This window comes from Engystomops pustulosus, chromosome 2 (assembly GCF_040894005.1).
Source record: "Engystomops pustulosus chromosome 2, aEngPut4.maternal, whole genome shotgun sequence".
Taxonomy (NCBI): Eukaryota; Metazoa; Chordata; class Amphibia; order Anura; family Leptodactylidae; genus Engystomops; species Engystomops pustulosus.
Window position 1 is genome coordinate 37892030 of NC_092412.1, and position 12166 is coordinate 37904195.

The 12166-nt window shown below is 42.3% G+C and overlaps 1 protein-coding gene across 2 annotated transcripts in view; it reads left to right on the top strand.

Moving 5' to 3' along the window:
• The first annotated feature begins 5599 nt into the window (after nucleotides 1-5599).
• Nucleotides 5600-12166, top strand: part of FGF9 (fibroblast growth factor 9) — a 32751-nt gene continuing 26184 nt past the window's right edge. The window contains exon 1 of one of the 2 annotated variants that reach the window (XM_072134297.1): nucleotides 5600-6437. In XM_072134297.1, the coding sequence (XP_071990398.1) occupies nucleotides 6140-6437 (298 nt within the window). In that variant the 5' untranslated portion in view covers nucleotides 5600-6139. The remainder of the gene's footprint in view (nucleotides 6438-12166) is intronic. The other variant, XM_072134298.1, reaches the window with a different exon arrangement.

Consider the following 12166-nt stretch of genomic DNA (forward strand, 5'->3'; position numbering starts at 1 on the left):
CTCTGACCTCTGGCATCAACAAGGCATTTCCGCCCACAGAACTGCCGCTCACTGGATGTTTTTTCTTTTTTGGACCATTCTCTGTAAACCCTAGAGATGGTTGTGCGTGAAAATCCCAGTAGATCAGCAGTTTCTGAAATACTCAGACCAGCCCTTCTGGCACCAACAACCATGCCACGTTCAAAGGCACTCAAATCACCTTTCTTCCCCATACTGATGCTCGGTTTGAACTGCAGGAGATTGTCTTGACCATGTCTACATGCCTAAATGCACTGAGTTGCCGCCATGTGATTGACTGATTAGAAATTAAGTGTTAACGAGCAGTTGGACAGGTGTACCTAATAAAGTGGCCGGTGAGTGTATATTTTTCAAGCGGGAAGGGGGCCCCATGCAGTAGCCTGCTAGGGGGCCCTGTCTCTCCTAGTTACGCCACTGGCGGTCCCCTACTTAAGGACACCCGACTTACAGATGACCCCTAGTTAAAGATGGACTCCTCTGCCACCTGTGACCTCTGGTGAAGCTCTCTGGTTGCTTTACTTTAGTCCCAGACTGCAATGATCAGCTATAAGGTGTCTGTAATGAAGTTTTATGGACAATCCTTGGTCTCATTGTAGCTAAAATTTTGAAAATCCAATTGTCACACAGCTCAGCTTTCATTTGTTCACAGCTGTTTATTAAAGTAAATTAAAGTTTATTAAAGTTTTTTTTCTAAGAAATCTATAGAAAATCTCCCCCTATGATACAGTATATACACACTGTATACACATACAGCAAGTACATATCACAGAAACAGCATATATACATCACATATATGCTATATACATATCATTATGTACAATGTGCAGTATAATATGTATATAATGGTGCACATCCTCCACTCTTTAGTGTCAGGTCAGATGACGGGGCCCCCTGACACTGTGGGCCCCATAGTGACTGCTATGGCAGATACCGCTGTATTTACACCTCTGCTAAATATAAGTATTCTGAACAGGGAGAAAGTGAAAAGCTATAATATCCAACACCTTGGGTGGCAAGTGCAAAACATATCAGTCATTTGGAAACCTTTCTTTCTCCCAAAAGCATTAGATAGGGGTGATTTGGGAGCCGCACATTTCCAATGGTTTAGGACTGTGCACATTAGCAGGACACGGCCATCAGTAATTCTTTGTAGCTGTGATCAGAAGTAAATTGTTGCAAATCCACCATAGACCATTAACCCAGATCCACCTATAACATGTCACTGGATCCCTTTTGGCTGGGATTTCCCCATTAATTTGTCTTCTTCATGATATGATGCCAACACTGGTAAAAACGCAGGAGATAAGTAAAGGATCAACTTCTAGAAAGGCAAAGCACTCCGTAATGTAAAGTTATATTTTAGGACATTCAGAAAAGGGATTGGGTTGCGGGGTCACGGCACATATAATAGCAGATAACCCTTTCATAGTTTTATGGTAGATTCTCCTTAAGCCTCTCCGTGCTATGTAGTAAAAGACATAGATAATCCTTGGCCATAACGTCCTCTGCAACAACTGTATACATAATGCCCACAGTTCATGTGAATGTTACAGAAATATTTCATATCTGCTGGGGATCATAATTCACCCCCCAAGGATTTAATACGATTACAAAAGACCCAGAGCGTGAACGACAAGTCTTAGAAGACTCCAAAAGATAGAAAATCCACTTACATGCATAGAGATACCGGTTGTATATTCATAGATGATCTCTACATATTTGCTTTGACTCTGCATGCAATTGCTCCCTGTTATCAGCCATTTAGACTAGGGAGTGGCTGAATGTAGCGACATTCCTGAGGGATATCCAGGAATATATCAGTCCCGATAATCGCTCACTATCTATCTTTATAGACAGGGTTTCTGGAAAAATGGCTTTAATCTTGATGGTAAACCTGACTCACAATCAAATAATGCCCGAAGGCAAGTTGACTTCAAAACCGGGTGATATACTGTAAAGAGGAGGATGGTCGTGACTTTGTATTAGAACAGCTGTCTCTCGCACGGTGCTCACGTAACGCTGCTATAATGTCTCGCATACATCCCATGACACAGATCATAAAGGGGTTCCATTTTTTTCTTACATATCTTTCTATGACAGGTAGGTCTGATGTGTAAGTGTCTGGGTGCTGTTACCCCCCTGGTCCACAAGTGCCCCCAAGGGCTGCATGTGAAAAATGGATACCTAGTGCACATCCCAACCAGAGCTCCGGTTAATTTATGGATTTTAGGGAATGCCCCATAGAAATGAATTGAATGGTGGTTGAGCATGTAGACCACTGCTCCGTTCACATGGAGGACTTGTAGACCGAATCAGTCGGGGAGTCCCACTAGGGGTACTTCTCTATTAGCCAGGACAGATAACATCTAAAAAACAATGGGGCACATTTACTTACCTTCCCGCTGCAGTTCACCGAAAGTACATTGTCCGACGATCATGCACTGTCCCGCTTTTCACTAAGATCGTGTGCCCGATATCCCACATGTATTGCTTCCCCACTCAGGTGCGAAGGAGTTCACCATCTTTTTAGTGGTGAACATTAGGACTAGGGCTTGCGACACAATTTGAAATTTAAATCCTGCACTCAGTCCGAATTAGCCGGATTGTCCAACAGCACGCCCCTAAACTGTGTCACATGGAAGCCATCGCAGCTGTGCCGAAAAAATGGATCGCGTGCGCCAATATCCCAGCGCAAACAATTCTTAAATACCTGTGCAAGCCGTGTAATCCCCGAAAACTGTTGCACAGTCCGACGAAAGTGAGCCCTAATATCTTCCTCTGGAGGATCTGGGATATCTCTACATTTAATTTCTCCTAGGGGGGTGCTGCAGGAAAACTCAACACTAGCGACCAGGTTACAGTTGATATTTGATGATCGGAGGGATCTGCTCATTATACTATTTATCCTAGTCTATTCAGCTAGTTCTTACTTATATCATGAGAAAGCTGGGTGATGATGACTGTAACCTTCCACTTCATTACTTTTGAGGAGCTCTGGAAAAATAACAAAACATTATTTACTCATAAAACACTGTATAAAGAGTTGGAACCCATGTGCTCAGCAATTTTCTGAGCTCCCTTGTATTGAATGGAGGTGGACGGACACATGCTTGACCATTAGCATAATGTAATGCGATTGCTGGTGATCTCATGATCAGTGGTGGTCGCAGTAGTTGGACCTCCACCGATCAGATTTTTATCCCCTGTTGATAATGGATAACGATATATATTGATATAACCTCGTTAACTAAATAATTACTTCTGTGGTACCTGGAAATTTGGGTAGTTACTTCCACGTATTGCTTTTCATATAGCGTTTAGTAGTTTTACCAGGTAATAAAACTGTCTGTTATATGCGAATTAGTTAGTGATGCCTTGACTTTGTCTTATCCAGTAGCAGATGATACAGATCAAAACTTACAGTAAGAAATCAGTGGGCTGCAATGCACTAATTATCCCACTAGGGGCACTGTTTCTCCTACTATTAACAACAATGATATTCCTCATCACTGATTGTATTACACAACATGAATCTGCTGCTACTGGTTACCTGTCCTAACCCTGTAAATATCTAAGAAGTTATAGTTCTCTTACAGAGCCTTCCTTCTGGAGTAACTGCAGACCTCATCCATATATTTAAATTATATTCAGATTACCTACAGATGCTTTTGCTATGTGACGCCTGGCGCAACTTCAGTCATACAAAAATCAGTGAAAAATATTCTCATTATGGAAATGTTCTCAGTTTCTATTGATTGCTATAGAGTGGGACTCTCACCCTTCAAACCACAGTGCTGGAAGTTACTAAAGTTGTAATTATCTAAAACTTTTAACAGATGAGTCACATAATATGAAATATGACTTAATGTACATTACAAGAATCCCCCCATCATTTATTGCAATAAATGATGACTACTTCACATCAATACAAACTGTAGATAAAATATAAAAAGGTCATAAAGATGAATGATTGATGATTTATTGGAAATCTAAGATGGGTTGAGGGTGGATTACGTTCATCCACCCCTATCCCATCTTAGATTTAACATAATTAATCAATTTTTCTATTATTCACATATATTCATTTTTTTTTTATCTACAACTTGTATTGATGTTACGTAGTCATCTTTTAGTGCAATATCTCAATTTAACAGGGCCACCCAAATTGGTAATGGAATTCTATCAATAGATAGATAGATAGATAAAATAATAATGATATTACTAGATATGAAATAGATAGAAATAGATAGATCAGTGATGATATTTCTAGATATAGACTAGATAGATAGATAGATAGAATAATAATGATATTACTAGATATGAAATAGATAGAAATAGATAGATCAGTGATGATATTACTAGATATAGACTAGATTGATTGATTGATAGATAGATAGATAGATAGATAGATAGATAGATAGATCAGTGATGATATTACTAGATATGTGATAGATAATATAAAACAGAGATAATATGAGTAGATGATACAGGATAGATAAAGTGACAATGAGATTATTAGATATGGGATAGATAGATAGATGATAGATAGATAGATAGATTTGAGATAGATAGATAGATAGATTTGAGCTAGATAGATAGATAGATAGATAGATAGATAGATAGATAGATAGATAGATAGATAGATAGATAGATAGCTAAAGTAATAATGAGATTACTAGATATGGGTTAGAAATATGATATGGGTAGATACATAGAGATTGATAGAGAGATAGTGATCATGATATTACTAAATATGAGATACATAGATAATATAAGATAGAAATAGATAATATGAGATAGATGGAGATGGATAGATAGCTAAAGTAATAATGAGATTACTAGATATGGGATAGATAGATGATATGGATAGATACACAGAGATAGATAGATAGATAGATAGATAGATAGATAGATAGATAGATAGATAAAGTAATAATGAGATTACTAGATATGGGTTAGAAATATGATATGGATAGATACATAGAGATTGATATATAGATATTGATAATGATATAACTAGATATGAGATACATAGATAATATTAGATAATATGAGATAGATGGAGATGGATAGATAGCTAAAGTAATAATGTGATTACTAGATATGGGATATATAGATGATATGGGATAGATAGTAATGAGATAGTTGTGAGATAAATATGAAATAGGTGATATATATGAGATAAATAGGTTGTTAGATAGAACATAGATAACTATGTGATAGATATGAGGTAGATATATAGATATATAGGACATAGATGATAAACCTAGAGATACATTGATGAGGATTACTTAAGAAGCTTACCCCCCACCAAAAAAATATAAAACTATATGTATCTATATCTATGTCTCTATACAAAACATCCGTCCATAATCTAGATATATACATATATATTAATCTATATAGACACAACACTGATAAAAAATGATATCCAAATCTCCAATGTAGTGAGTATCGCCGCCGGCCGCTGGCACATGTCCTGCGTGTTACTGCATTGCCATCCATAGGCTGCGGCAGAGCTGCTGTGTGCGTGAGGCCGGCGGGCGGTAGGACCCGGGAGGACGCGGCTTGGCAGGCAGGCAGTGAGGCTTTACCTTAAACCCAGCCCAATGCCTGCTGCTGCGCCACTCTGCGAGAGCAGCGCCAGAGCCGGAGAGCAGTGCCCGGCGCCGCACACACCTGTGCCCGGGGATAAGCGGCTGCCACCTGACAAAGTTCCCCCTTCTCCCCTGATGTGTGCAGGGCAGCGCATGGCATCCATACATTGTGACGTAGCCCTGGACAGCTCAGGCTGCTGCTGCTGCTGGAAGTTGGCATGAGCAGTGCTGGTCTTCTACCCAATGGAGGAACTCCTCATGCCCCCCCTGCTGATGACCAAGGAGCCCTGCCCGCCTGAGATGTGTGCCCAGCAGCACCCTGGCACCAGTGGCTGAGCTCCCACAGCTGTGACCTTGAACCCTGTGCGCCCACAATCTTGTCTTATTGATGGATTGAGGAGAGAGGCAGCAGTAGCAGCAGCATCTTCCTCCTCCCCCCTCCCTGTGTGTATATACCTCACCTCTATCTATATCTATATATATACACCTGCTCTGCCTCTCCGCAGCACCCACAACCAGGCTTCATGGCTCCCTTGGGTGAAGTTGGGAACTATTTTGCAGTGCAGGATGCTGTGTCTTTTGGAAATGTACCTGTCCTGCCAGTGGATAACCCCGTCTTGTTAAGTGACCACCTGAGCCAGGCTGAGGCTGGGGGGCTACCCAGAGGCTCTGCGGTCACTGACTTGGAACACTTAAAGGGGATTCTCCGGAGGAGGCAGCTTTACTGCAGGACTGGATTCCACTTAGAGATTTTTCCTAATGGGACTATCCAGGGGACGAGGCAGGATCACAATAGATTTGGTAGGTCATTCCTCATACCAGGTAACTGTATACAGTTTGTTGTATGTTTTTGAAGTTCCATTTATTGTACCTTGCTATGGTATGTGCTGCCGAATACATTCTAATACCCTATTATTGGGGAGTCTATTTCCAGGGGTGATAATATACAAAGCACAAATGTCTCTTCCCATTTGCTTTCCCTTCCCAAATTCCTGGATGCTTGGCTAAATCCATAGACTCGGGACTAAATTTAAAGGGCATCCCATTGGCTTTGACTTCTATAGGGTGCTATTTGTGACTCAGCATTAAGAGCTGGAGACTGGAGGGCGCATAGCATCACAACACCCCCCCACCTCGCCTCTTCTTCTCTTCCCCATTAACCCATGGGTTACCGCTGCTGCTCGGGACATTGTTCTGCATTGCTACGAGTTGGTGAAGATGTTGCAGTTTTTGTTGCGCTCGTGGGGTAGAGTTGTTGTCACCCACCTGATCAAAAGTTCTAACATGTTGCAACAATGTGTCACTGATGGGGGTGATGTTGGTGGGTGCACACACTGCAGCAGGGCTTGTACTTGGGAAGTACTTGCAGGCTGTACCCTGCACATTGCCCCATGACTTACTTTTCTCCCATGGGTGATCCAGCATGCACAGGGCTGTCCCCCAGCATTAGGCTCAGGCATGATGCAGTGAGGTGTGTGCAGTACATTGGGGAGAAGAGCATGGACTGCATTGCTCCCAGCCCGGGCTCCACGCCTCCAGCAGGTGTCTAGTGTGTGTATGGATGTCTGCGCTCTGGGTCCTAAGCACCGCCGGCTTCTCCTGCACGTGGGGCAGAGGAGGGAGCAGCAGCTGCGGCGCTGCTACACACATTACGGGAATCGCTCAATTTCCCACTGCTTAGAATTGACAGGACATTTATTAACACATTCGCTTCCGGGAGCAATTAACGTATAGAGCGAAGAAACAAATCATATTCATCAAAGAAGTTACAAATATTTCCATCCCCGGTCCTATACACCGCTTACGAAAAAATGTAAGAAAGCTATTTTTGAATCCAGTTTACTATGTGATAGGATGCAATCGGTTTCGTAAAACTAATACGATGTAGTCCACCACGTGTGGTTGACCTTGTGGTTCATAGTGATATATATATATATTTTTTTTTTAGTATAATATTTGGCGTAATCCTGACGTGGCGTGAACTACCTTTTCAATTTTGCTGATTCGATCAATCGAAGGCGAATATTTTATAATATACTGTTAAATATAATAACAAATCTTATACAGCGCCATCCTATTCCGCTGCGCTTTATAGATCATGGGGGACAATGACAAACAAAGTAAGAAATTACAGAGCAATAACATAATCAGGCGAAACAATAGTAGTGAGTACCTTGCTCCTAAGAGCTCACAATCTATGAAGCACAGGAGTGGATTAAGAGTAGTCTGAATATTAACCTATACAATTATGGAATTCTCTTCCTACATCTGGTTCTAGAATTAAGGTTTTGGGGAATGGGGGATGTGTCCCTTCTCCATGCTTTCAATCTGCAGTTTCAGGACCTTTGGAGGACCTTTGAAAGGTCCTGAAATGACTCTTTTATACATGTTATTGAGAGAAGGAGCAGATGTATGAGGATATCATAGATGAAGGTCCTTCTCAGTATAACATTTGGTGGGTGGTTTGGGTGGCCATGGGCTACCGCACACACCGCCTATATTATAATCCACTGCAGCGGAAGGGGTGACACAGGAGATAATAGTTTATTATTGTACAAATATAGTAGGAAAAATAATGAATAGATGCATGAAAAAATTCTGTTAAATTAGTAACCACATCTGGTGCGAGTGCATTATTTAAAGGTGTATATCACTTTAAGAGGATTCTTGCACTTTTTTTTTCCTTGCCATTCACCTGCAGCAATGAAAGTGTTAACTCCGGAGCGCACATCATAAAAGGCCCGGTGGTCTGTGTGTTATAGGAATGTCATATTCTGACCGCGCCGCTGAGAATTTCCTCCTCTATCGTGTAGTTAATATGTATTTGCTGCAGTCATTCAGTGACAGTCGGGGTTTGAACCTGTGAAGTTTTCGGTGGAGTTTTTGCCTTCTTGTGACTTTCTACCCTGGAGCGTGGGGAGGAGGAGGAGGACTGCTTATCTCCCCCTCGTTTTACATGTGGATTGCTACTAATTGGTTTAAGTAATTGTCACAGTGAAAATCCTGAGTGCCTCGTCATGTCACAACTAATTAATAACACGGAGAACATTTGTTACTTGCTCGTGGCTGCCAGCGGATACTCATTAATAATTGATACAATAAATATGACTGTGTTTATATTGTAGGGTTAAAGGCGACATATGCTGGAGAATACCGCCCGTGACCCTTCCCTTTAATTGCTACAATGTAACAATGTTGTATCCCAGTGATAATTGTAATGTCATGGTCTCATCCGATTCCAATCTATTAATTACTATGGCAATGGGAAGGGAAACCCTATCATGTTGTTGATGATTGGTCCAGATACATGCAGATTCGGAGAGCCTTTGTGACCAGGTTGACATAGGACAGTGGTGAGCAGTTCTAGTTGATAAAGATGCCTCAAATTCTATTTTCCCAATAACTTCTATCTGCTTTATTCCTCATACATCAAGTGTTGCTGTGCCATCCACCAAGTGTCACCAGCTGTACATAGTGTCCTATCTGCAGACAGCATGTTATAGAGCAGGAGAAGCTGAGCCGAGTGTACATAGTGTCCCATCAGCAGGCAGCATGTTATAGAGCAGGAGGATCTGAGCCGATTGTACAAAGTGTCCTATCTGCAGGCAGCATGTTATAGAGCAGGAGAAGCTGAGCCGAGTGTACATAGTGTCCCATTAGCAGGCAGCATGTTATGGAGCAGGAGGATTTGAGCTGATTGTACATAGTGTCCTATCTTCAGGCAGCATGTTATAGAGCAGGAGAAGCTGAGCAGATGTGACAGAAATGTGTCGGACACCTCCATGTTAAAGTCACACCAAAAAAGTTGGTGCACTCTGTCGGGGCACTGCAGGTAGGGCCAGATTAATGAAGAATGGGCGCACACATGAATCTGTTGCCCCCTGCATAAGCTGCACTGTTTTTAGTAAATGTGCACCACTAAGTACAATCTGCAGGCAGCACCTTATAGAGTAGGAGTAGCTGAGCAGTTTGTACATAGTGTCCTGTCTGCAGAAAGCATGTTATAGAGTAGGATGAGCTGAGAAGATTGTACATAGTGTCCTATCTGCAGGCAACATCTCATAGAGCAGGATTAGATGAGCTATAGGGTTGGTCATTTTTAGAGGGATTTTCCAGAACTATTTTAATTTGCTCTGAATTCATAAAGCCTACAGCTCCAGGCTGTGCTAGAGACAGCACGTGACCACTGCAGCCAATCAGCAGCTTTGAGGCCAACGCTACGACACTGATTGGCTACAGCAGTCATTGCCACCGGTACCTTATTGTAGAGCAGGAGCATAGCTGGATCTGCGGAGGAAAAACAAGTGCAGTTCATGTTGGTTCAACTTGGGGAACCCCAGGAAACCCCATTTAATGGATTTTACCACATATTGCAAACTTTAACATGGCCAGTATTAGACCCTAATGGGCTCAATGACATTATACTTTCCCTGTTAAATCATTAATTGCCTGGAGCTGTGGGTCACGTAACCCACAGACTTTAGGACTGGGGACTTCCTGCCCCAACCACTGAATAGTGGGCATGCACACAGTAATGACTGCACGGACTCCTCCATCTGCCGGGAGCCAGCAGGACACAGGACATTACAGAAAGTCCTGCTACCGGGGGGACCCCTAACAAAGTATTATATGGGTTACCCATTTTACTGTCTTACCTACTCTGTTAAAGTTTGGCGTAAGTAGCCAACCCCTTTAAGGAGTGTTTTTATCTATAGTCTCCCCAATTTATAATCTATTACATAATAGGAGGGAATCTAAATAGATGATATATAGGATAAGATGCTGGGGGGGGGGGGGGGGATGAACAGGTGAATACGGAGCTTGGTCTCTCCTGTGTACCCCCATGGCACGTCCATGTATTGTGCCCATCCTATGGGGTGAGATGCCCCCTATGCCGGTGACATTCCCCTAATGCAGTCTGGCACAGTGTAGTCTTTATAAATCCAGTACCTCCTTATCTAGTGGGCGTACCTCTAGCATCAGCAGAACCGCTGCACGCACAGCATTAAAAAGGAAAATCCTAGGAGTGTGCAGAATGGCAAAGTCAAGAGAGGAGGTGACCTCCATCTAGTGACGCAGGGCACAGCGAACGTAGTAATGCTGCATCCCCTATCACTAGGAGGGATGAGCTTACACAGCCTGGCACACTGACACCGGGCACCGCTCCCCTCTCATCATTCTCCTCTACTGCAGAAGATTGCAGATTTGCTCAAAGTGGATCTATACATAAGATCCTTCCAGCACTGCCATCTTGATTTTGCTCTTCTGTGCTTGATGCCCTCTAAATGTTGGGACAAGAGCGTTCCCGTGGATGCCATCTGATGTTTGCAGTCACTGCAGTCGTCTTCTTCCTCCTCTCTGCTCTTTGTAGCAGTGACTGATATAGTTGTATTTCCTTCTTGGCGGGGATTATGTAAAGTGCACACTAGTTTTATTGCTTTGAACTGCATTTTATTACAAATTTGCCTAAGGAAAACAAAGTACAGTGAATACAAGTTCTTAAAGGGAACCTGGCACATTAAACATGCAGCGTGTTATAGAGACGGAGGAGTTCTGCAGGTTGTACATGGTTTCCTATCTGCAGGTAGAATGTTATATAGCAGGAGGAACGAAGTAGATTGTACATAGTGTCCTTATCTGCAGGCAGCATGTTATAAAGCAGGAGGAGCTGAGAAGATTGTATGTAGTGTCCTATCTGCAGTACATAATCTACTTAGTTCCTCCTGCTATATAACATGCTTCCTGCAGATAGGCCACTATGTACAATCTGCTCAGCTCCTCCTGCTTTATAACATGCTGCCTATAGATAGGACACTATATACAATCTGCAGGTAGCATGTTATATAGCAGGAGGAATTAAGTAGATAGGACACTATGTACAATCTGCAGGTAGCATGTTATAAAGCAAGAGGAGCTGAGTAGTTCGTACGTAGTGTCCTATCTGCAGGCAGCATGTCATAGAGCAGGAGCAGATTATACATGGTGTCCTATCTGCAGGCAGCATGTCATAGAGCAGGAGCAGATTATACATGGTGTCCTATCTGCAGGCAGCATGTTATAAAGCAGGAGAAGTTCTGCAGATTGTACATACTGGTTCATTAAGTGAACTCCTTTGAGAAGAATGAAATTCTCTGAATATATGATAAGTGTCTGATCACTGGGGGCCCGACGTCTTAGACCTAAGTGATCACAAGAAGTTCCCTCTTTAGCAAATTTTGATTATTACATAGGATCGAAAACACAAATCAATAGTTTTCAAGTACCCAGGTCAGTATTCAGAATCTCTAACTGGGTGTATAAACAATGATGACATCTATAGACATCCCCTATAGCACATTGTAATGTCTTGCACTCGGGCTCCTGGGATCTGTTCTGATATAAATTCAGGTCAAGAGCCTCGGTGCAAGCCAGGTGATAGGAGCTGCTATCATGTCTAATCTCCAGCTCTGTTTATTATGGCGCAGGTTTTCCTATGCAAGCAATGGCACGCAGCAGTCTTTCTATTGTTTATAAAAAAATATATATATCTGCCCTTCCCCCGCTCCTAGTGA